Raw genomic sequence first — 23,159 nt, forward strand, 5'->3', positions numbered from 1 at the left:
AGGGCGTGAGGCTGCCACTGCCCCCTCCAGGCCCACAGATGATGTGGGTAGCTGGCCCCATCATCTGAACAGACCCTGTGCTGGAAGGTTCTCCAAGCCAGCCAAAGCCACAGTCCCCTGCATCTCTTTCCCAAGACCTCTGTGCCAGGGTAGGGAGTTCGAGAAAGCGAAGGGCCAATGCCAGGAGACCTGGGTGCCAGTTCAGGGGGTGAGACCCTGGGTAACATGCCTCCCTTGGTCTCAACTTTCGGATCTGTAGAGTGAGGAGATCGCTACTCCTCGTCTGGCCTGGGTCTCAGTTGTTGTGTGGACACAATGAGTGTATGTATCGGAAGTCCTCTGAAGTCTACAGACAGCTAGATAAAGGCTTAGCAGGCTTTCCTGCGTGTCGGGTGCTGCAAGTGGGTCACAGGCATCACCTCATTCTTATTTAGACCTTGGGAGGTTGAAGAAATGATGCACATTTTTCAGACGAAGGGGTGAATGACGGGGAGGTTAGTAGCTGCAGGTCACACAGGAGCAGAGCCAGGACTGGACTTGGGTCTTCAGGGGCCTAAGCGTGACTCTTCCTCTTCCCTAGCTGGTGCTCACAGCCCTGGACGGGGAAGGGCTGGGCAGGACAGCAGGGCTGCTGTGCTCCTTCTAGAAGAACAGCCCAAACCTGAAGGGCTCTCGCTCTGCAGATTCTAGACCCTTGACTAGAGCAGCTGGAGAGAGTGACTTTGACTTCTTGCATGGCAGCTGGGGGACTGGGTGGAAGGCGAGAAATGGGAGCCAATGCCCTTGCCCATCCTCAGGGAGAGAGCTGCATATATAAGGGGAATGTGTGTGCTTGCACACACACACACACAGACACAGACACAGAGACACATACATATACACACACATACACATACACACATGTGCATACACACATACATATACACACACATACACACATACACACACACATACACACACACAGACACCTACATATACATACACACACATATACATACACACATGTGCATACACACATACATACACACATAGACATACACACATACACACACACACATACACACACACAGAGTTGTTCTGGATTCCAAAATCCACTGACGCTCAAGTCTCTGATATAAAAGGGTGCAGTATTTGCATCTAACCTCTTCACATCCTCCCGTGTCTCTAAATCATCCCTAGATTACTTGTGATACCTAACCCACACGCCATGTGAATAGTGGTTATGCTTATTGTTTAGGGGGTGATGACAAGGGTGTTCAGTGTATCCATTTTTTTTTTGAGTATTTTTGATCCATGGTCGGTTGAATTCAAGGATATAGAACCCATGGATATGGAGGGCTGATGGCACACACACACACGCGCACACACACGTACACAAACACACAAAGGAATGAGTGCAGATACACACTCACACATGCACAACATCCTAAACACACATCGTGCATACCACCCCAACCATATAGACCCAGGAGCACGCCAAGCCCCATGGACCCCCACACACCACGGCAGACCGGCACACTCACCCCCACACGCACACGCTCGAGGTGCATGTGCCCCAGCCCACAACCACACTCCTCCCACGCCCCTGTGCCTTAGGAGTTCATGTTGACCCTCAGGCACCTTCCTTCATGTTCTCTGGGAGAACAGACTGAGTGTGGGGTTCAGCCTTGGTTGCAAAGGGAAGGGAAGAGAAGAGAGCAGGGCAGTGCACGGACATGCCAAGGGCCAGTTATTTCAGCCCAGTTACTGGAGATCTTGGCCACTGGAGAGGGGCTCAGAACCCTTCCACATACCTTCCTCTTAGTCCCCCAACTGCGACTCACCCGCAGGCAGGCCACCCCGATGCCCACTGCCATGAGTAGCGGGTAGCTTGGTGAGGCAGCATCCCTGGAAGGGAAGGGCAGGTGACATGGCTTTGGCCCAGGAGCAGGCACAGGTGGGGAGGAAGGGCTGGCTGTCGTGCTGTATGTGGCATAGGCAGAAAATGGACCAGAGGACTCATGGGATGGACCGGGCCTTGAATGGCTCACAGGTTTCGTGAGTGGCCCCAGGAACATGCTGTAGTGCCCTGGACTCTTGCGGTAGGAGCTGCTTGTCCCAGGACTTTGTAGAGCCTCTGAAGGCCTGGCACTGTGGATTCATGGCCAAGGAGCATGTGTGCTCTGCTTTTCCCACACCCATCTGCCTCACGCGGCCCTTTTCGGGCTCCTGGAGCCAGGCTGGGGCCCTCTCCTCGTCCCCAGCTTGTACTTGGGCACTTGTGCAAGTCCCCACCCTTGCAGATGTTGGAGGGGGGGCTGGCTGGCTGCGGAGTGCCACCACCACCTTGCAGCAGCTGTCGGGCACTGGGGTCTCCTGCCTCCCGAGGCAGCAGGTACGCACTGTGCTGCCGGTTGCTGAGCTGTTGCTTCCACAGCACTTGAACTGCAGGGGGAGGCAGAGGCTGGAGGTGAGAAGCCTGTGTGGGGTTCCTGGGCCGAGGACACAGGATTCAAATACTCAGCCAACCCCTCTTTGCTCTCCCTGTGATCTCTCCCTTCCTCTGTATGAGCCGAGAGCTGGTGGGGGCCAGCATTGCCCACAGGACACCTATCTGCTACCTTTTGCAGCCCTCCAGTTTCTTTAAGGAAATGATGCTGGGTGTCCTGGGGATAGGGTAGGTCTGTGAGGTGGGCAAGATGGATGGGGGGGAGGGTCCCCAGAGAGTGGGGCTGTGTACTGCTGCATGGCAGAACAGAGGCTGGTGACAAGTCACAAGGGGCAAGGGGACCCTGGCCATCCAGGAGGCAGGACACAGGGACAGCGACCAGCTTCGCCAGAGGCTCCCAGGTGAAACCACAGAGCCCCAGACCTCCAGGGGCACAAAGGGTGTCCCAGAGTCCATGGAGCAGGCAAGCCAGTGTTGGCCAGAGGGGCGGTGTGAGTGCTGAGGACTGGGGTCGTCTGCTCCACTCCAGGGCAGGGAAGTGCCAGCTAAGATATGAAGCAATTCAAAGACAGTGAACTTGGGTCACTTCCTGCCCTTCTGAGTCCAGGCACTGAGATTCCAAGTCCCTACACAGGCCACCACAGAACACAGCAGCTGGGAGGCTGTCTGTGGTGTGGAGGTGGGGGTGGGCGGGCGGAGCTGCGTTGGTTCATTAGTTCAGCTAGAGGGTGTGCTAGGTTTGCCATGTGCCTGGAGTGAACCAACATGAGTCAGGCCCCGCCCTGCCCTGAAGTAGAGTCGCGTTTACTGTAGTTAAGTAGAGGACAGCGGAAGCTTGTGCCTGAACCCCAGAGAAGGAAGGGGTTAGTCCTCCACAGGGCTGGACGTGGGTGCCAGGCATCTAGGCCAAATATAACGGCCGCCGGCCGGGCAGGGACTGGCAAGTCGAGGACAGGGAGGCACACGGCCTTGCCCATCCTCGTGTCTCTGGCTGTGTGTGCTGGTGCTGCATGACTGCCGGGTCTCTAGCGTGTAAAATGGGGCCAGCAAAGGTACCTGCACCCTGGGTGGTTGTGAGGACTGAGAGAGACGATTTACAAGAGAGCCTGGCACAGCGCCCACGGTTAATGAGAGAACTTCTGTGATCATACTTGTGTGGACACAGGTGGTGTGACCGTGTCATTTACATCCACCGGGTGCTGCTGGAGGGCCCGATGCTGGCGCTGGCTCTGCAGCCACTGCTCTCTCAGGGCTCAGTCTCCCACTGTAGATGTAGGCTGGGGCTCTAACTGTTCCCAGCCGGTGTGAGGGCCTGTGTTCACGTGCACTGGTGCCCCGTGGGTCTCTGTCGGGCGACTCGGCCTTTGCTCTCAGCTGCACCTTTCCTCATGCCACTCGCACCCTCTCCGCCTAAGCAAACCCTGCCCACGCCCCTCGGAGCCCTCCCCACCTCCCTTGCTCTCTATTCTGAGGGTGTCCCAGCCTCGCGCTGCCTGCACGTTGCCTGCTGTGTGTCTGGCTTTCTGAGAGAGGCCGAGGGCGGGGATTCTGTCCTATTCTTGTCTCGCGCAGGTCCTCACGGGCACAGCCCAGCGAGTGCACACTTGGTCTTGCACAGGGCTGCCCAGCAGTGTGTGCTGTACGTCCCTGTCCTGGGCTAAACCTGTGGGGTATGAGTGTGTGTGGGGGTGTGCATCTGTGTATACATGACTGCCCCAGGCCACTATTTCAGACAAGAGACCCCTCTGCCCACCGGGAGCTGGGCCTGACTTTTGGGGAGATGGGGTGGGGGCTTCCCTGCTGAGCCATGATGCCCCTGAATCTCCCAGCTCATGACGTCTATGTCCTCTACTTACCTGATGTTCCCTGGGCCAAGACGAAGGCCCTGGGCCCAGGGGGTGGGGGTGGGAAGTGGGGTGGCAGAGAGAGGGGGACCAGAGCAGGCGGGTAGAGCAGCCTTGGATTTTCTGACACGAACCCATCGGGATCTGGAACAGTGCCGTCTAGGAGAACGTTCTGCGATGGAGGCAGCGTCCTGTGTCTGTGCTGCCCAGCTCAGTGTTCACTCACCATCTGGGGCTCCTGAGTGCCTGCAATGTGATTGGTGTGAGCAAGGAACTGGATTTTGTTTAATTTAACTGTAAATAGCCACATGTGGGTGGTGGCTGCCGTATTGGACAGCACAGCTCTGAGGTCCTCTGCCCGCCCCCTATGTCTGGCAGGATGGTGGGCCTCGCCGGAGGGATCTGTCGCGTCTCTTCTTGGAAAGGAGACCACCTTTCTGTCCCTCAGTGTTCTGCCTGCTGGCTCACAACTGGGGCGTTCTCTTGGTGGCTTCGCTGAAATACCCCTTCCCGGTACCGCTCCCTCTTATGGGGCCTCAGCTCCCTGCTCCCCAGGGAAGAAGGAAGGCAGTCCCAGATAGAAGCCCTGAGAGAGGCCGTCTGGCCCAGATCCTGGCAGGAGATGGAGTTCTCCTGGCACTGCCAGCTTCCTGCCCACCAGGACCCAGAATGGGAAGGCAGCAGGGGTGTGTTTGGAGGAGGGAGTCAGGGAGAGGGAAGGAAAGGAATCAGGCTTCAGCAGACACTTCTCACGGTGGTGGGGACTTTACAGATGTGACCAAATTTAATGCTCACACACCCCAAAGACACTTCATTTTAGGGATTTGACAACTGAAGCTCAGAGAGGGTAAGTAACTTGCCCAGGGTGACACAGACAGGAAAGACGAGAGTCAGGATTCGAACCTGTGTCTGCTTGGCCTTCAAGGGCATAGGGCACAGTGTACCTCCTGCTACAGCTGGTCTATGGAGGTGGGGATGTGTGTGGCTCCAGCCTACCTGTAGTTCTCGGTCAGGGTCCAGCTCAAGTGCTGCTTCTGTTCATCACTCTGCTGAGGAGTGGTGAAGGTGGCATCAGCGGGACCATCCCACCCCTGTCCACCACCCAGGCCTGCTCCCAGCCTCCCAGCTAACTCTAGAGCGCTGTGGTCTGTGGACGGTGTGATGACTGTCAGTGGGAGACAGGGCAGAAGAAGGCCATGGAGAGGAAGTTGCAGCAGCTGGGCCCTGAGTCAGGGTGCAGGTGTGATGCGCAGGGCTGAGGGAGGCCGGGAGATGGCTCAGGGAAAGGGCGGCAGCCAGAGCTGGCAGCAGGCAGAGGTGAGGCTAGACACCAGAACTTTGAAATGTCTGCTGATCTCAATTTCCATTACGAGGTGGAATTCAAAATACTTAGAGCTGTTACCCTGTGAGCACCATTCCAGCACTGGCTGAAACAACCAGCAGGGTTATGCTGTCTCTACCAGCTGGATGTTACCCTGGTCATGACCTCAAACTCTCGATTCAGAGGACAGCAGGGTGGGAGCGGATGGGACTGGTCACTGCGTTCCTGTCCAGTCCAGGCAGGAAAGACCTGATCCTGACTTCGCAGTCTTCCATGGGATCCTGGCCCAGGCCTTTCTTCTTGGATGTCTCTGACAGATGGATTCATCCTCTAGACCATTCTTGAAAGGGGAGAGGGATGACATAACTTCCCACGGGAACCCCCTCCCCAACTTCCATGTGGAAGACAGCAGTGTCAGTGGAATCCGGGAATTGCTGGAGCCAGGATCAGCAGCTGGGATCCGCATGTGTGGAGGATTGCCAGGGTGGGAAACGGGGCCACTCCTATGCCTGCCTCGGCTTCCCTCATCACAGTGCACCCCCCGCGTTGTTATCTCCCCGCATTGTTTCATTGGGGGTCCCCCCACATTGCTTCATTGGGGCCTGGACAGAGAATGTAGGAGGAGGAAACCTTCACTCACCCTCTGGTAATACGCATGGGCCAGGACCCCATCACCGGCTCAACCAGATGATAAGCGACAGGCAAAAATACTAAGAGCAAGGAGAGAAGAGGGTCACCACCAGGAATCAGGACACTCTTATGACTGTGTTTCTCCAAAGTGGTGGGGGTGGTAGAGATAGCTGCCAGGGACCCCCATCACCTGTGTCATCCTCCTTCTCTCACCGGCAGCTCTGGACATCCCAGCCTTGCCGGCTGCTGGAAGCGAGTTCCCCACTCATCATTTTTCTCACTGGATTGCTGGCAATTCAGTAATCCACCCACCCATCCAATATGTATAAATACCTGCCGTATGCCAGGTGCCAAGTAGCGTAAGGCAACTGTTGTCCTCAAAGTTATTAATTAATTGGTGGGGGACAACGAGTGATTACAACGCTGTGCTATCAGTATTACCATGGGTTAAACCCTGGAAATGAGAAGGCTTCCTGGAGGCAGTGGCACCTGAGGGCATCTCTAAGGACGAGCAGGCATTTGCCAGGTGAAGAAGGAGGGAAGTGCATTCCAGGCAGAGGGGAGAGCAGGCACAAAGGCCGGAGCCTGAGGAAAGCATGGGGCATTTATGTTCAGGGAGCAGAACACGCCTACATGGCTAGGGTGCAGGGGCCAGGCTGGGCAGCAGCAACCAAGGCTCAGGAAGAAGCAAAGGCAGAGATGAGAAAGGTGATTCTGTGTCCTCTTCCAGCCCTGTGCCCATTTTCCGTCCTGCATGGCCCTGCAGGGATTCTTAGTTCCCCTCACCACTGCCTGGTCGCCTCCAGGCTTGGGGCTGCCCTTCTGACTTTATGGCCCTGCTGCAGCTGCTGCCTGGCTTCCTGGCCATGCACACATGCAGGGAAGGTGGGACCCTCCTCACTCCCACCTGGCTTTCCTCTGTCAGGGAGGCTCCTGCTCGCCCCTGACCCTGGTGTGTTCTTGCAGCAGCCAACAGGTCTGGAATGAGTGTCAGGCCCACTTGGGCTGGATGGGGCAGGGAGAGGGGGGATGAAGCCAGATAAGTACTGGCAGCTGAGGAGCACCTGGCAGGAACAAGGGACGAGCAGAAAGGAGGAGACAAGAGAGGGAAGGACTATTGATGGAAATTAGCCCTGCCCAGGGATAGCTCAGCGCCAGTCAGGAGCACCTCTCCCCTAGCTGCGCCCGGGGACTGCCCACCCATCTGGCCACAACAGGGCAGCTGCCCATAGCGCTGGGATGGCCGGGTTCAGGAAAGGCCCAGGCTGTGGGTGATACCTGACACCCTGCAGAGAAAGAAGTGTGGGCTGGAGGGAGACAGCTGGGGGTGGGGGTCTCCTTAGGATGGACCGGGGGCTGCTGGCAGTTTTAGAGGCAAGGCCAATGGAGGGGCCCATGGGTTTTATCCAATCAGCTGCACTGTTCGGCAGGGAGCCTGGTACGAGCAGGGAACACAAGGAGAGGGGGCGTTTCTTTGTATTGGGAAAGAGCCTTGGCCCAAGAGCAAGGCTACCTTTTGTTGTTGTTGTCTGTTTTTTTTTTTTTCAATGTTCAGTTTTCGTTAATGACCCCCATCTCCCTGAAGGGCAGGCGCCCTTCCTGCTGGCTCCGGATTGCCCTCCCCACCCTGCCCCACTGTGGTGCTCAGGCCGGCTCCGTCCTGCTGCCCAGAACCTAGAGGCAGTGATGCCGGCCACTCCCAGTGCCCCTCAAGGCATGGGAGGAAGAGGTGATGGAGCATCTATAACTGAACACAAAGACCCAGGCTGCTGGCAGCTGGGGGGGTTGCATCCTGGCATCTCACCACCTTCCTTCTATTACCACCATGGGCTGGGAATTAGGCCCAGGACCGTCCTGAAGAGCGTCCCTGCCCTGGTTGCTATGCGAGACAGGGTGGGGAACAGGGAGGATGGAAAGGGAGAGATACAACCTCCCGCTTCGTTTAATGGCAGGCTAAGTTAGCACTTGCCAGTGCTGGGTCAGAGGCATCACGTGGGCTACCGACCTGCTGGAGGTTTGAGGACTGGGGGAGCTGAGTGCTAGGCAGGGGTGAGGGGCGGGGGGACAGCCTCCCAAATGAGGGGCTCCAGGGTGTAAAGATACCTGGGAGGGGATTGAGGGGCCTGCCTGGGGCTTTGAGGGATTGAGGCTGGGTGGCCCCAGGCACTGGCTCTAGGCAGCAGCTTCAACAGTGGGAGAGCTGCAGGTATGTGACTCACCTGAGCGGAGGAGGCCTTGAGTCACGCCTCCTGCTGTGACAGCCCCAGGAAGCAGGCCAACAGTCTCACTCATCTGGATCCCGCCCTAAGGCTGGCTAGGGCTCCTGAGCAGTGGGCCTGGCTGTGGGCTTTAGCCTTATAACGCCACAGATGCCAACAAATCCACCTTTACCCCGCTACCCTGCATTTACCCAGCGTTTCCTGGCTCCCTCCGGGCATCACAATCATCTCGGAGCTTCTGCGGCACACGCGGGCTGTCTGCAAAGCAGAAAAGCAGCCCTTGAGTTACTGTACGAAGCTCCCTTCATGTAGACCAGGCATCCAGCCTTCAGGCCCTCGCTCTCCCTGTCCCCGCTGCCCAGAAGGCCGGTGCCTCCCTGTCCTTCAATAGATCAGTCATGGCTCAGCTCAGTCATGGCTCCACTAAGCCACGCCAGGTGGCAGTGACGGCTACTCCCTGCCATCGGATGCCTGCAGCGTGTCATCTGCTGTCTCCCGACAGCAGCATTTTCTGCTTTGCCCCTTGTCTCCTCTGTGTCCTCCCCCTGCCTGCTGCATGACTCCTCGATTCCAGTGTAGGTCTTCACTAGATGAACGATGCAAATTTCCCCGCTGCCCTGGATGAGTTGCTTCTGTTTCGGGTGTTACCACTGTCCCCCACGGAATGACTGTGAGCTTCTGGGGACCGCACCTTGGGTCTCCTCTGGCTCCTCCACCGTTCCTGGTGGTGCTGGACCTAGAGGTGTGCTTGGTGAATGTCCCTGATGAAGATGTGGGTGTGCACTTTCTTACAAAGCACACCTGGAAGACAGCAGGAAGAGATGGGAGTGAGCCAGTCCTGTGCTGGGGCAGGAGTTTTGTCTTTTTCTGATCTGAGAGTATCACAGAGCAGTTACCTTAGTTACATTTATACCAGTGGTTCTCAACCCGGGTGGATGTGGCCCTCCGGTAGAGGCCAGGGATGCTGCTGAGCACCCTGCAGTGGACAGGGCAGTCCCCCACGGCCGCAAATGTCGGTAGTGCCGAGGTTGAGAAACCCTGGGTCACACATTGATAGGTTCTCAGGCTGAGGCTGGGACTTGCTTTGCTTTTGTACCCCTGTACACTACAGGAAGCACAAACAGAAGATCTGAGGAATGTCACCGAGCGCTCGAGGAGCTAGGAACAGAACCGGAACAGGAGCATGCGCAGCCTTGTACTTTGTACCTGCCTGGGAGGGCAACTCTGCAGCAGGAGGCTGCTCGCCTGGACACAGGAAGGCTGAGGGAAGCCCATACTGCTTCAGCTCACATCCCCACGTGACCTGGAGGCTGGAGAGGGAATTCCAGGAGTCCAGGTACATCCTATCTGGTCCCAAGATCTCTGAAGTGTTCCCTGGGGTCAGTCTGTTTTCTGAAGCAGCCGTGGAGTCCTCCAGCTTCCTTAGTGAGCTGGGGAAGGGGCGGGTTTGCTGCCATGATTCTGTAAGAGGTTGGCTCTAGGAAGCATGAACGCTCCAGAGACAGCTTTTCCCTTCGTTAAGTTTGATCTGATGTTGTTTTTTGAATTATTAAACAAAAGTCAGTAAGAAATTCTTAGGTGCCCTGTAATTTGGAGGAGTTCTATTTCCACACAGTTAGTATCACTGGCCCCATGCTGTCCTCCTTCTCCTAGCTCACCACACCAAGGAGGGCCCATGCTGCATCAGCAGAGCCCAGAATTCTCTTCTGGGACCCCCAGAATTGCTGGTCAATGGCTTAGGAGGCAATACCCCACCTCAGGGTATGCTGGCCTTGCTTCTCAAATCTAGTAGGCCAGCAGAGGGGCATGCAGTGTTTCCACAGTGGGAGCAGCAGAAAGCATCCCTTTCTTTTTTCAAAAGAAAAAGAATGCACCCTTCCTTGGCAGAGTCGGTGCCTTGCTCATGGGAGCAGCCCAGGAGCGTGGAGCAGAGGCTGGCGCACAGTGGTGCTCCCTGACGGTGACAGCCAACATGTATGAGTGCTCCCAGGTGCCGGCCCCCTTGCAAGCACTTTGCGTGATCTCTCCCATCCACCCTCAGAGATGAGTACTAGCATTACTCATCACATTGCCACGTGGGCACGAGCGTCAGCCTCATTTTCTAGATGAGGACATGTGCGTGAAGAAGCTATGTAGCTTGCCTGAGGTCACACAGCAAATCCATGGCTGGGTGAGGCATGGAACCCAGGAATTCTGGCTGCCGAGCCTGTGCGCAGACCTGGTACATGATACTTTCCCCACTAAACGGCAGCTGCATGGAGGGATGGATGGATGAGTACTGGGCTGACTTAGCGGGGATTCAGCACGTTAGGGCTGGTATGGTTCAGGTGGATGCAAGGGTGATAGGTGCTTCCCCAAGGGACAGGGTGTCAGGAGAGGTGAGGAATGAGTGGGTGTAAGTGGAGAAAAAATGGGGAACCCCAGGCACACAAGCATCCCTCACTGCCCTTCACTTAGCCCCTTGCCAACTGTCCAGGGCGCCAGCCTTCTGTGGTCCCCTTGTATAGGACACAACCTTTAGGGCCATCCATGGTGGCCCTGTGGGCTGAGCTTCTGTGTCCTCGCCTGCTGATGGGGTAGGCCAGTGATGCTCCAGGCAGCACCCCCTGCAGGATGCCCTCCTCCTTGCCAGCAGTAATGGGGCATCTCCTGCCTGCTCCTCCACCCCCGTGGCTTGGCTTGTCCTGGGTTCACAGCCATGGGCTCTAACGCGGGTCTGCCCCTCCACCCTTCACTTTACTTAGCCCAACCTGCTCTGATCTCAGAAGCTAGTCACTGTCTCTGCAGCCTGTGAAGCATTCCCTGTGTGTGCACAGAGCCTCGCACAGCAAAACCTCCAGCCTCCCTGCCTTTGCTCTCTCTGGCTGTTCCTCCTGCCTGGAATTCCCCACCTTGGCTCCATCTGTGTTCCATTATTGGCTGCTCAGCCACCAACATTCAGCTCAGCCATGGCCTCTGCAAAGCCTTGGGCCAGAAGCTTCTGACCCGTGACCTGTGAGCTCATTGCTAGCATCCTTGTTTTGGAACGGCCTCCTGGCTCCAGGCCTCTCTGCTTGTCTTGTTCCCTGGTGCTGTGCACCCTTGGATCCCCTCCTGCCCTCCTGTACCTTGTTCTGCCTTCACGGACCCTGTGCACCAGGGTGTGAACTGAACCTGCCCAATGAACTCCAGTCCACCTCCAGCTCCACTCTGGTTTTTGTGACAGACTCAGGGCTGCACGGTCCTTCTGTTTTTTTTTTTTGGAGACAGAGTCTCGCTCCATCGCCAGGCACCAGGCTGGAATGCAGTGGCACAATCTCAGCTCACGGCAACCTCCGCCTCCTGGGTTCAAGCAATTTTCCTGCCTCAGCCTCCTGAGTAGCTGGGACTACAGGCGTGCGCCACCACGCCCAGCTAATTTTTGTATTTTTTAAATAGAGGTGGGGTTTCACCATGTTGGCCAGGATGGTCTTGATCTCTTGACCTCGTGATCCACCCACCTCGGCCTCCCAAAGTGCTGGGATTACAGGTGTGCATGGTCCTTCTAGAAGCGAATGGTCTGGTTTGATGAAAATGGGTAATGAGAATCCTAAGGAAAGCTCTTGTAGCATCTGCCTTCCAGAAGAACGATCCCACTTCAGGCTCAAAACACAGAGGAAACCGGTGTGTTAAGTACAGAACAGGACCCAGGCATTAATTCCTACTCCCTCCCTGTAGCATAGTGGGTTTTCTTCATTAACTCTTCAACAGAACAGCTGAAACTAGAAGCAAGGTTGGATACTTTCTAAAACTATAGATCAAAAGTGAAGTTGGAACAGCATAGCATTTTCTGAATCAAACCAATACTTTTTTAATGAGAGGCTTTGCAGGAAATATGCAGAAATATTTCTCATGGTGACATTAAGATGACTAACTGGAAATGGAGTCTTTGGAGAGACTTATGCCATGTGGGGGCAAGCTGAGTCCCAGACAAGGGTTCCTGGGGCAGGTGCACTGAGGCATGAGAGGCAGGGCAACTGAGCCTCACTGGGTGCCATCCTTGAGGTAAGTTTGAAGAACTTTGTAAAACTGGAGTTTCAGAATTTCTCCATTGGACTGATTCTGCCATGAAGAAGGGAGCTTTGTGGAAGCATTCCTCTTTTGTCTCTCCAGCCATCCTGAATGATTAGAGAGAGACAGTGTTTGCTAAGCTTCCTGCAAGCGATAGCCTGATGGTGGAGGCTCGGTGTCCAGGCAGGTCACGATGGGGTGGAGGGACTAGCCTATTCTCAGAACAGTGTGACATCAGCACAGCAGGAGGATCACGACGTTGCCAAGTTAAGCTGCAGGGAGAAGAGCCCAGCCTGAAGGCTATCCAGCCGGCTGTGTGTGAGAGGGTCACAGAAGCAGGTGAAGGGAGGGTCAGGGAGCCCAGAACGACCAACCAAACAGGACAAGATGAAGCCAGCTGTTTAAGCGGCAATGACCTCAGGGAGAATTGTTTTCTGGCAATTAACCATCGACTGGAGGCAGCTCAGAGGTGCAGCTGCCTGGCCTGTGTGTGCAAACAAGTGAGGATGTGGAGTTGGGAGCCACACGCCATTCCTGTAACAAGATGTCACTGTCGGAAGGCTGAAGGTGACCTCTACCCCTCCTGGCCCCAGCCCAGGGCTCGCAGCCTGGGCTATCCAGCCACAGCTATGCCGGAGGTTGGGACTCAGCCTTCCCACTGAGAGCAGCTCTGCTGTGAGGACAAGAGGATGTGTGCTCACCGATTCTGAGAATAACATACAGTCCTGGCCCTGGGGGCTGGGAGAGGAGAAGAGGACCAGGGCTGGGACAAGGGGGGCGGTAGACGAGACAGAGTGAGGGCAAGTTGGAAGAGATGGGGGGGAGGGGGGGCAAACTGGATCCTGGGGAAGCAGGAGGTATTCTACAAGCACATCAAGAAAATGCAGCTGAACAGTTCCACTGGCTCACACCTGTAAGCTCAGCAACTCGGAGCCGAGGCAGGAGAACTGCTGAGTCCAGGAGTTCAAGACCAGCCTGGACAGTATAGCAAGACCTGTTTCTTAAAAAATAAAATAGGAAAAAAGAGAAAATGTGGCTGAGGACATCCAAAGCCCCAGTCCAAATGTCAGAGGCTAAGAGGATCACACTGTGTGTGCGTGTGTGTGTGTTCGTGCAGTGGTCGGGGCAGGCCTGGAAGAACAGAATTCCAGAACTATACGCCCAAGACAGGCATCCACTGGGCTTCAAGCTGGGACTACTAAGAGCTCAGTTGGAATGGGCTGAGTGAGGGCAGCACCCAGAGAAGGCATCAGGGCCTGGCCAGCACACTGGGGGGATGTGAGCCAGATGCCCCATGGGGAGAAACAGCCCAGGGCACTCAGAGGATGCTGCCACCCAGTGGATCCAGGTATAGGGAGGTGATCAGTTGCCACCTCCTCCCAGCCTCCCTGGAAAGGACTAGATGTTCCCACAGCTGTCTTCTCATAGGCTTTGGAGGGAGGTAATGCAGCCTGTAGTTACCTGTGCACATGGGTGGACAGAAGGGACTGTGAAGGTGGAGAGGGTGCAGGTGGAGAAGAGCAGTGGCAAGGGCCCAGGACAGGACTGGTGGGGGGCCCTAGCAGTGGTAATTCATTCTAAGACAAAGCTGGCCATGGAGGGTGAGGTAGGCTACCAAGAACAAGAGTGAGGAGATACCAGGGAACAGGGCAGCCTAAAGGTTAGAAAAAGTTCTGAGGCCCAGAGACATCAGAGCCTTTGACCAAATCCAAACATGAATTCAAACCACCTACCCAGTCCTTTCCCTTTTAATACAGGCACCTACTGTTCCTCGCTAGAATCCAAGCTTAGAACTGCGCCAGAGTCCCTTTCTTCCTCTCCCCTTCTCACCCTGCTTTGTGCCCAGCAGAGCAGGAAACGCTGAGAAAGTGCTGGAAATGCTTGTTGAGGCCAGGGCATTAGGCAGCCCATCAGTGCACGATGGAGCCTCGGTTGCAGGGAACTGGAGGCAGGTGGTGCAGAAGCTCATTGATGGTAAGAACTGCCCTGTTGCAACAGTGTTGCTGGAGGTGGTGGTGATCAGATACACCCACTGCAGCCGGAGAGCTGAATGTTGACACAGTCTATGAGTCTCTCATGCAGCCAGCTCAAGGCTGGCTCTTTGGGATGTTTGCATCCTGCGTCCCAAAGAGCCTTTAGGCTTCAGGGGTCATCCTGTCCATTCCCCTGTCTCTAGCACACAAGTCACCCTGGATGAGGGGAGGCTCATGGCAGAGAAGGTGGGGATTCTCCAAGCCCTGGCTGTAGGAGAATCTTTGGAGCATGGGGACACCTGAGCAAAGGTGAAAATGCCACCAAACAGGCAAAGCAAGTCCTGCCGTGGGGCTGGGTGGCTGGTGGAGCAACAGAAAGAAACATGTGGGTGAGAAATGAGGGGCGGATGCAGTCCAGTTCCCGGGCCCAGGGACCCAGCTTCCCCCGAACTTCCCACCTGCCCCAGCTTCTTTAGAGGATGTGGCCCAGCCAAGGCTGCGGGGCCCTGGGGGCAGTGGGTCCAAGAGGAACTCTCACTTATTTAGGTCTCTTCTCAAAGGAGCTTGGTCATGGCGATGGTGATGAGAATGAGAATGTTCATTAAAGCCACATTTTTACCATCTTTATACAATGTGGCGACTTGTTTCCTAAACCCTGAAAATATTTCCTCCTTATCCTCATGCCTTGTCCCATAGAAAATGGCAATGCCAAGGTGGCAAAGCAGAAGGCGGTGACTTACCTGAGGCCCCAGGGCAAGCTGGGCAAGCTCCATGAAAACTTTGAGACTGAGCTCATATATTATTTGATTCTGGACCCCATTCCGCTGGCTGACCAAGCCTTGGCATATTTGATGGAAGTGTTGCAATTCTGGCTCCCCTCGTTTTCAGAAATTAGTTTCTAGAACTTCTTACTTCTTAATCCATCCGCTGACAAAGACCCAGTTTAGTCTGAACCATCCATCGTGATCTTCATTTGGCTTAAGATGAAAACGTTTTCAGAGCCCACATTCAAAACTCTAAAAATATCTTCCTCTTTTGATCTAGGTGGCATCTGTCCTGGTCATCGGCCTTGGGCTCAAATGGCCCGAATTATCTGTCTCTCATGCAGCCTTTGCTGTGAGAAAAGATCTGGTGTGAATAATTTAAACTCTATTCCCATCTCCTCTCTGCAGATTTCTGAGACCAAGCTGATCATCCTTTCAGCACCAGCAAAGATGTGCTATTCCTGTCTCTGATGAGCATTTCCTTCTTGAGAAAGTGACTTTGAGGGGCTGCAGATGTGCTTGGAGGAAGGCTTGGGCTGGGACAGACGATGTGCCCCTGTGGGAGCTGGATGGCCCCTCTCTGGGTAGCTCCATGGAAACTCCCATGTCCGCCTCCCGCTCACTCCTGATCCAAGGTGGATGTACTTGGTTTGAGGCCTGGTCTTTCATCTTTCCCTCTCCTCCGCGGGGACCACTTTGTCTAGCTCTAGACTTACTGTGCTTCTCCTTTGGGGCTTCCTTCAGCCTTCAGCTGATTCAGGGTTTCAAAAGGAAGTTAGACATGGGAGGAAAAAAAGAAATGAAACCGAGAAGGAGCCGCTAAGAAGCCTACAACGCGCGTATGCTGCCTTAACCACATGCTTGACTGTAAATGGGTTTAAACATTCCTACCTGTGTTAGCCCAAGAAGGGTTCTGCAGCCACTTTTTTGGCTTAAACAATCAAGTGCTCAGTCATCCCAGGGCTGGTGGGCTGGGATGTGGGTTACTCGGCTCCTCTGCTTCACCCCACACTCCATCCCTGAACCAGTTTTGTCATTGGTTCTTTCAGACCAGGGCAGGGAACGCCAAGAAAGCAAATTCCAGGGCGTGGGGTTTGCCATTTGCTGGCCCACTGGCAGAGATGCTGTCCTTGTAGCCCTGCACTGGTGGCCAGGTGAGTGTGCATGCACGTGCAGGTGTGTGTGTGTGCAGCTGCGTATACACGCATGTGCACACACATTCATGATTGCATATGTACACGCACACTTCTTTTCTGTTTTCAGTTTCAAGCTGTTGCCTCCCTGATGTGTCTGTTTAGTAACTAACTGGAGCCAGAAAGATCCCTGGTTCTATGTGGGATGAGGGTGAACGCAGGCAGGTCTCCACAGAAGTGGGTAAAGTGGAGATGAGAAGGACAGTATCTCATGCCAGCCTGTCCAACAGCCACCTTGCCTCAGCCTGCCCCAAGCCCCAGAGGGTGACAAGGCTCTCTCTGTTTGTTGACTCCTTGAAGCTCAGGAATTTGGGGCAAGAGATGCCCATGAAGCCTTTAGGCAATCGCAGGACCGTGACCTTCATTAAGTCTCCACATCTCTCTCGCACACTCCTGGGCTTAGGGCTTGGTCCCCTCTGGGCAGGCCATCCAGACTAAGTGACAGTCAGATTGTGTATGGGGAGGCTAGAGACATCCGATCTTCATGGATCAGACTGAATGGCTGGACAGATCTTGCCAATGGATTGTGCAAGACAGAGTGTGGAAGGGGAGGCTGTGATCAGTGGCTCGGAGAGCAGGGTGTGGTCAGGTGCTAAACCTAAGGGTTTTCTGGGAAGAGCTCTTAAGATTAGACTGTTCTCCCCAAAAGCCAATAATTCTGCGTGTCTCCATTAATGCCTCACCCAGCCAGTGTCCTTCAGCCTGGAACCTGTGGATGGAGGATTGGACCTTGTGATCCTCAAGTTCCCTTCCAAACCAAATTTCTCTAACCCAGACGTGCTGTTCTTTTCTTATATATAATGGGAGCAAGGAGGCACTGGGATGCCCAAGCCTTCTGGGATCCCACCATGACGCCCTGGTCTCCTGCCCTAGGAGTCTGGGCTGGGACCTGCACAGAGCCCTCCCTTGTAATCAGCCAGGTCTCCAAGAGCTTTGGCTCTGCACAGACCTCCCCACCTACACAGATCCATTCCCACCCTTCTCAGCTTCCCGTCCCTCTGCCTTTCCTCAGCCCTGGCCCCCCAGGAGAAGCAGACTCTTGGAGGTGAATCCAACAGACTGCAATTCCCAGTCCAGCTCCGGCTCTCAATTGCTGCACATCTCAGCCCGGCTTCCTCATCTGTAAAGCAGGGGTGAATGCTGCCTCTCTGGACACAGTGGGGTGTGGTGGGTCATGGTGGGTCATGGTGGGTCAGAGCATGGGCTTGGAGCCAGGCCACATGCCGCTCACCAGCAATGTGGATTGCTCATTTTCCTGCTGCCTCCACATCCCCACATGCAGGCTGTGTGTGCCTGCCCAGGTGGCAGGTGCACCACTGTGACAGGGTGGGCAAGTTCCCCTGACCGTGACCTAGCAACATTCAAATGCACTAGTGGAACCCCCTCGTGTCTGTTTTTGGTGTGCTTCACTCTGATCCCCAATAAAAATGCCTCCCCCGCTCTCTACCCCCCACCTGCTTGGTGCAGCCTGCGACCAGGGCGCTCCTCCCATGCGACCCCTCCCAGCAGGGTGTGCCATGATTCTGTGGGGCCTGTGAGTCTGGGAAGGTCTATTGTCCTGCGCCTCTTCTGTGCCCCCTCTTGTGGCCGTCCCTGATTGACCATCGCCTAAAACAATCACACGCACATGGCCAAATCACTTTCCTGCCCCTCTCAATGCACATGGTAAGAATAAGCTGCTCCTTGGGGCACAGCGAGAACTAAGTAGACATGCATGAGTGTTGAGAACAGCGCTTGGCACAGAGTTCAGATTACCTGCGACTTTGCAGGTTGCTATAGTAAGGACAGAGATAGGCAGCTCTGGCTGAACACTGGCCATTTGTGTTCTAATCAGGCCCTGGGAGGAACGCAGGGGGCTGATTCCCATGCTGCAGGGACCACTGGCCTTCAGGGGCTCCTCAGAGCCAAGGCTCTGAGTCAGAAGAAAGGTTCCTGGTGAGAGCTTCTGCCTTCCCTCTGGTGCTGTCCGGAGGTGAGTCCTGTCCTCCCTCAAAAAGACGACCTGGTGGAAGGAAGAAGGCAGTGGAGGGCACAGGGCTGGGCAGCCTGTCTGAGGGCAGACCTCCAGGTGTGAGGGCCGGAGGCTTGGCCTGAAGCCTGAGGCCAAGCTGAAGGCCACGCCTGCGGAGGGGCTCAGAGCCAGACAGGACGCAGTGGCTCGCCAACACTGTAAAGGAGAGATGTTCTCTCTCTGGCCCAATAGCACTGGTCCCGCCAGCCTCAGGCTCCCTAAGGGCTGGTTGGTGCTGCAGAGAGAGAGCATCTCCGCCCCCAGGCCACACTCCATGCCTGGTTCACTGTCACATCACATGCCTCCATCCAGCTACGTTGGTCAGGTCTGGGATGCACCACTGGGCTCTCGAGGACCTCAGCCGAGCCACTCTGCATTGGCCAGGATGCTGGAAATCCTCATGCCGGGCCCCATACAAGGGGGCTGGGTGGGGGGTGTGCTGGCTCCTGGCACACCAGGCCCCAGGGCTGGAGAAGAACTCAAAGCCCATGCTGCGGGGAGGCCCATCTCATCCACTGTCTTGGCGCCCTGGCTCTGGGCTCTCCCTCCCTTCAACATAGGGAGGACCGTCCTGCAGGCCCAGGCACAGGCGCTTCTCAGCCACGGGGCTGGAGACTAGGTCGCTGCTGGTGAGAGGCAGCAGGGGACGGCCCACAGGATTCGCAGCAGCCTTCCTCTGCGGCTGGCTCCCTGGGTCACTGTGTAAAAGGCTGCAAAGTCTGTGGTGGACCCCGGGAAGCTGGAGAAGGAGAGCACGGGGGCCCTTGAGGCTTCTCCCGGCTGCCCGATTCCTTACAGGCTCGGCCTCACTTCCCTTTGAGACTTGGGCTGGCTCTGCCCCGCACACTTCCTTGCTAGTCTGGAGGTTTTCCAGCCTCAACTGTCCTCTTCTTCTCTTCCCACACATTGGGCTTTGACCCTCGGGAGGGACTGTGGGGTGAAGAAAGGCCCCAGGCATCAGGGAGCTTGCCTCTGCCGACAGGGTGTGGGAGTGAGGAGTTGGGTGGGGTCTGGCTAAGTCCTGAGCTGGACTCCAGGCCTCTGGCCCTGCACGTTCCACTCCATCCTCCCCTCATAACACTCTGGGCAGCTGCAGATTCCCAGCTTCCCAACACCAGCCATGCACAAGGAGCCCCGCAAAACATCTACATCGGTGGGACTGGATCAGGATCTAACTGCCAGGTGGGCGTTTTAGACAACATCCGGGGGTGTGATCAGAAAATCCAGACTGGGAGAAACAAGCTGGGACAAATGACCTTCTCCAGGGAATACATTGCAAGAGGAGGAAAAAGGAGAGAAAGGGATTTGAGGATGGAACTTCGAGACTGAGGGAGACTTAGGAGGAACATCAACCCATTTAACACATGGACCTGATTTAGATTCTGACTCAAACAACTTTTTAAAAAAGAACTGCTAAGGGTCTGTTGGGGAGATCTGAAACTGCCTGGCTATTTCATGATATGAAGGAATTGCCTGTTAATTGTTTTTAGAGATGATAATGGTAATGTTACCATGTTTTCTAAAAGAGGATTGTTAAGTTTTAGAAGTACGTACTGAAGTATTTGTTTTTTAAATGTTTTAAAAACTTATTGCTCTTTCAGAAACGTGCTGAAATACGGACAGATTATTTATTTGCTACCTGGGATTGCTGCAAATCCACCCTGGGGTGGGGAGGGGTAGGATGGAGGGGAGGGTGCAGAGGAAGAGGGAGGAGGAAAGGAAGGAGAAGGGAAGGGAGGAGAAGGAGCAGAGGGAGAAGAAGGAAGGGGAGGGGAGGAGGAGGAGGAGGAGGAGGAGGAGGAGACGCTGAGCTGCGGAGGAGTCCCTACTGCAGCTGCTGAGGCTGGCCTCCTGGCTTATGTCCTAAGATCCTGGAGAACCCCAGGCCCGAGAGCAGCCACCGCCTCTCTGGCTGTCCCATGGCCTCAGCCCCTTCCCACTCAAGGGTTGAAGCCCCTCTTACATGCTGGGAAGCTCACTGGGAAATAGGGTGGTGGTGCAGGGTCCCCCTCCCTGCAGAGCATGGGGCAGGCACCCACCATGGAGAGGTGGCCCTTCTGCCCCGGGAGGTGGTGCTGAAGCCCAGGAAGCCGGTCACCATGACAAGAGCACCCGCCCAGATGAGGATGCAGCTGGAGGCAGCGCAGGTGCTGGAGGCCAGGGTGCTGAGGTGGGACATCCTGGGTCCAGATGCCCACGGCCAGGACAGCCCCGCTGACCTGCAGACCAGCAGGTTGAAATGGGTGGTGGGGGGCCTCCGGAGTTGCCATTCCTTGAGTGCCCGCAGGGTACCACGCACTTCCTGTGCATTGTCTTATTCAACTCTGGCCTCCTAAGAGCCTGTGAGAGCAGCGGTCGCCCAACTTTACAGATGAGGAAATGGAGGCTGAGAGAGGTTCACAAGCTTGTCCAAGCTCACACATGTGAGCGAGCTGCAGATTCTGAATCCGTGTCTGACCCCTGATTCTGTGTATCTTACTATGGTTCCTACTGCATATGAGGTGGGGAAAAACAACTGCAGTTTTGGGCATGACCAATATACCTGAGTCCCTTTGCCTCCCAACTCCTGCCACCCTGGCCCCTCCTCCCCTCAGAGTGCTCCCTCCCTCTGTCCATGTTTCCCTGGTGGATGGAGGGGAGTGCCCTTTTGAGCACTGCCTCTTGTTTAATCCTTATATTTGCCCACTGGGGAAACATGTCTGGGCTCCTTATCCCTCCCTGTGCTACAGAGGAAGGAACTGAGGCCCACGGAGGAAGGGTAAGTGACCTGAATTAGGGGCAGGGGCAAGGCCAGGACCAGGACTCAGAGCCCAGGGCCTGCTCACTCAGTCTCTTTGCCTCCATGATGGAAGGGCCACCATGCTAGACAAGCTGGAGCCCCCTGGGGCCACAGGAGGAGGGAGGACAGACTTCTGTGTTGTCTGATTCCCTTTCAGTCCCAAGAAGGGGCGGGGATGGGACATTTCTGCTTTGCAGGTCTGGAGGATGGCTTCTTAGAAACTAGAGTACCTGGGAAATCTGGCTGGGGTGGCCTGTTTTTTCCTGTGATGAAGCTGAGTACCTTTCATGACTGTTATACTCAGCAGGGCACAGTGCGTGTGTGCAAATGTCCTCAAGGTGCCAGATCGTGACTCTTTGGAGTGTTTTCCCAGGATTTGGGTCCTCTGGGACCTCTGACCCTCTCTGTCATTTGCTCCTGGGAAGGTGGACTTCTGTCTCCCAGTCTCTCCCTGCCCCATTTACGGACGGGTCTGTTTCCTCTGACGGGCAGTAGAAGCTTCCTTAAGGGGTCTTGGGTGTTGTCAAAGCTAAAGAAGCCCTCCTGGGCTCTGTTCACACCCCCTGGTGCCTCTCCTTGCAAGTTGTCTCCCGTCTGCCCCAGGAAGACTTTCTGTGTCTCCCACCCTGTCACTTCCCATTTCTCTGTTCTGGGCAGTCACAGACCTTGGCTGAGCAAATGGAAGCTGGTCCTTAGCAATGAACAGGCATGTACATCACTTAACTGACATGCATTTTACCATTCTCTCTTCTGAGCTTTGCAACAGCTCCGTGAAGATGGGGCAGGGCAGGAGGGGACATGCTATCCCAGTCTTGCAGATAAGAAAATCGAGGCTTGGGGAGAATAAGAACATGCCCAAGATGACACCAGTGGAGGGGTTTGGAATCGAGGTGCAAACCCAGTTGTTTTGCAGGCAAATCCAGGACTCTGTCCTTGGAGCCCACAGAGCGGGCTGGGCCTGCTTCTCTACTTCTGTTTTTAATAGAGATGATTTCTCCAAAGTGCCATTTGATGTCCATGGGTTCCTGCACTGGGTGGATGGTCACCACCCAGGCTGCAGCAAATGGAATGGGAGAGGCTAACACACCATAATTTTTCAATTCCACAATGCACAATTTTTCTCACATTTTAATATCTCTAAAATTGGGGCACATATTATGACTGATGGCATCTTACACTTGGAAGTACTTTCTCTTGGTGATAGAAAAAACAGCAGTGTATCTTACACTTGGTATCTCGGATTCAGTGAAATCCTGGAATTACAATAGGTTCGAAAATTCTCCTTGGGTGACCGTTGTCTGTGGTCCATACAACCTCCATGACCAGTGAGGGGTTTCCTGAGTCTGTGTTCCAGCAAAATATCCTGCACACAATTCTTTTTGACCCCCTACAGCATGCCTGGCAGGTTTGGGTGAAGGTCTACTGTGTACAACTAGCTGGGTGACCTAAAGAGAGTCCTCGAACCTCTCCAGACCTGTTTCTTCACCTCTCGAAGAAGGGAGTGAGTAATAGTAGACCAGTATTTCTCAGTCTGTAATCACTAAGGACCATTTGATTATTTTTTCCCATGGATTTTATGTTTTGAGGGCTTTTGCCTACCAAACACAATGCATTAATTAACTAATAATTCACTTCTCATTTTTTATTAGTCAAAGGCACAGAGTGCCAGGAAGATTCTCAACAGCATGAGACAGTCAACGTGACCACAGAGTCGATCTAAAAGCAACATGCCAAGCATCTTGGGTTTTCATGGGAATAGCTTCTTTATAGAAATACACGCATTCTCCACCATCAGTTAGGCTTCGTAAGCCTGTCCCTCAAACCAGAGGGCAGGCTGAGCATATGGGCCTGGGGCCACCCAAAGACATACGTTTGGGCCAGTCTGGGGACAATTAATCTATTAGGAGGCACAGGACCTCACTGAAAGCCTGATGAAAAGTTTCGTATCCTTTGCCCAGAGAAATGGTC

At 54.9% G+C, this 23,159-nt stretch overlaps 1 protein-coding gene across 4 annotated transcripts in view; it reads right to left on the reverse strand.

Annotated features, from left to right (window-relative positions):
- Positions 1–417: 417 nt before the first annotated feature.
- LOC144577852 (uncharacterized) overlaps positions 418–23,159 on the reverse strand; it is a 63,599-nt gene continuing 40,857 nt past the window's right edge. Inside the window, exons 2-5 of one of the 4 annotated variants that reach the window (XR_013522525.1) lie at positions 8,634–8,700; positions 6,234–6,303; positions 4,285–4,518; positions 418–2,424 (exon numbers count right to left, since the gene is read on the reverse strand). Coding sequence is in view for 2 of the 4 variants with exons in the window: in XM_078338465.1 (XP_078194591.1) it covers positions 5,294–5,321; positions 6,234–6,303; positions 8,634–8,700 (165 nt within the window). In the remaining 2 variants the exon portion in view is untranslated. Of the gene's footprint in view, positions 2,425–4,284; positions 4,519–5,164; positions 5,322–6,233; positions 6,304–8,442; positions 8,701–23,159 lie in introns of those variants that run through there. The other 3 variants (XR_013522526.1, XM_078338466.1, XM_078338465.1) reach the window with 3 other exon arrangements.

Source organism: Callithrix jacchus, chromosome 9, assembly GCF_049354715.1.
Source record: "Callithrix jacchus isolate 240 chromosome 9, calJac240_pri, whole genome shotgun sequence".
NCBI lineage: Eukaryota > Metazoa > Chordata > Mammalia > Primates > Cebidae > Callithrix > Callithrix jacchus.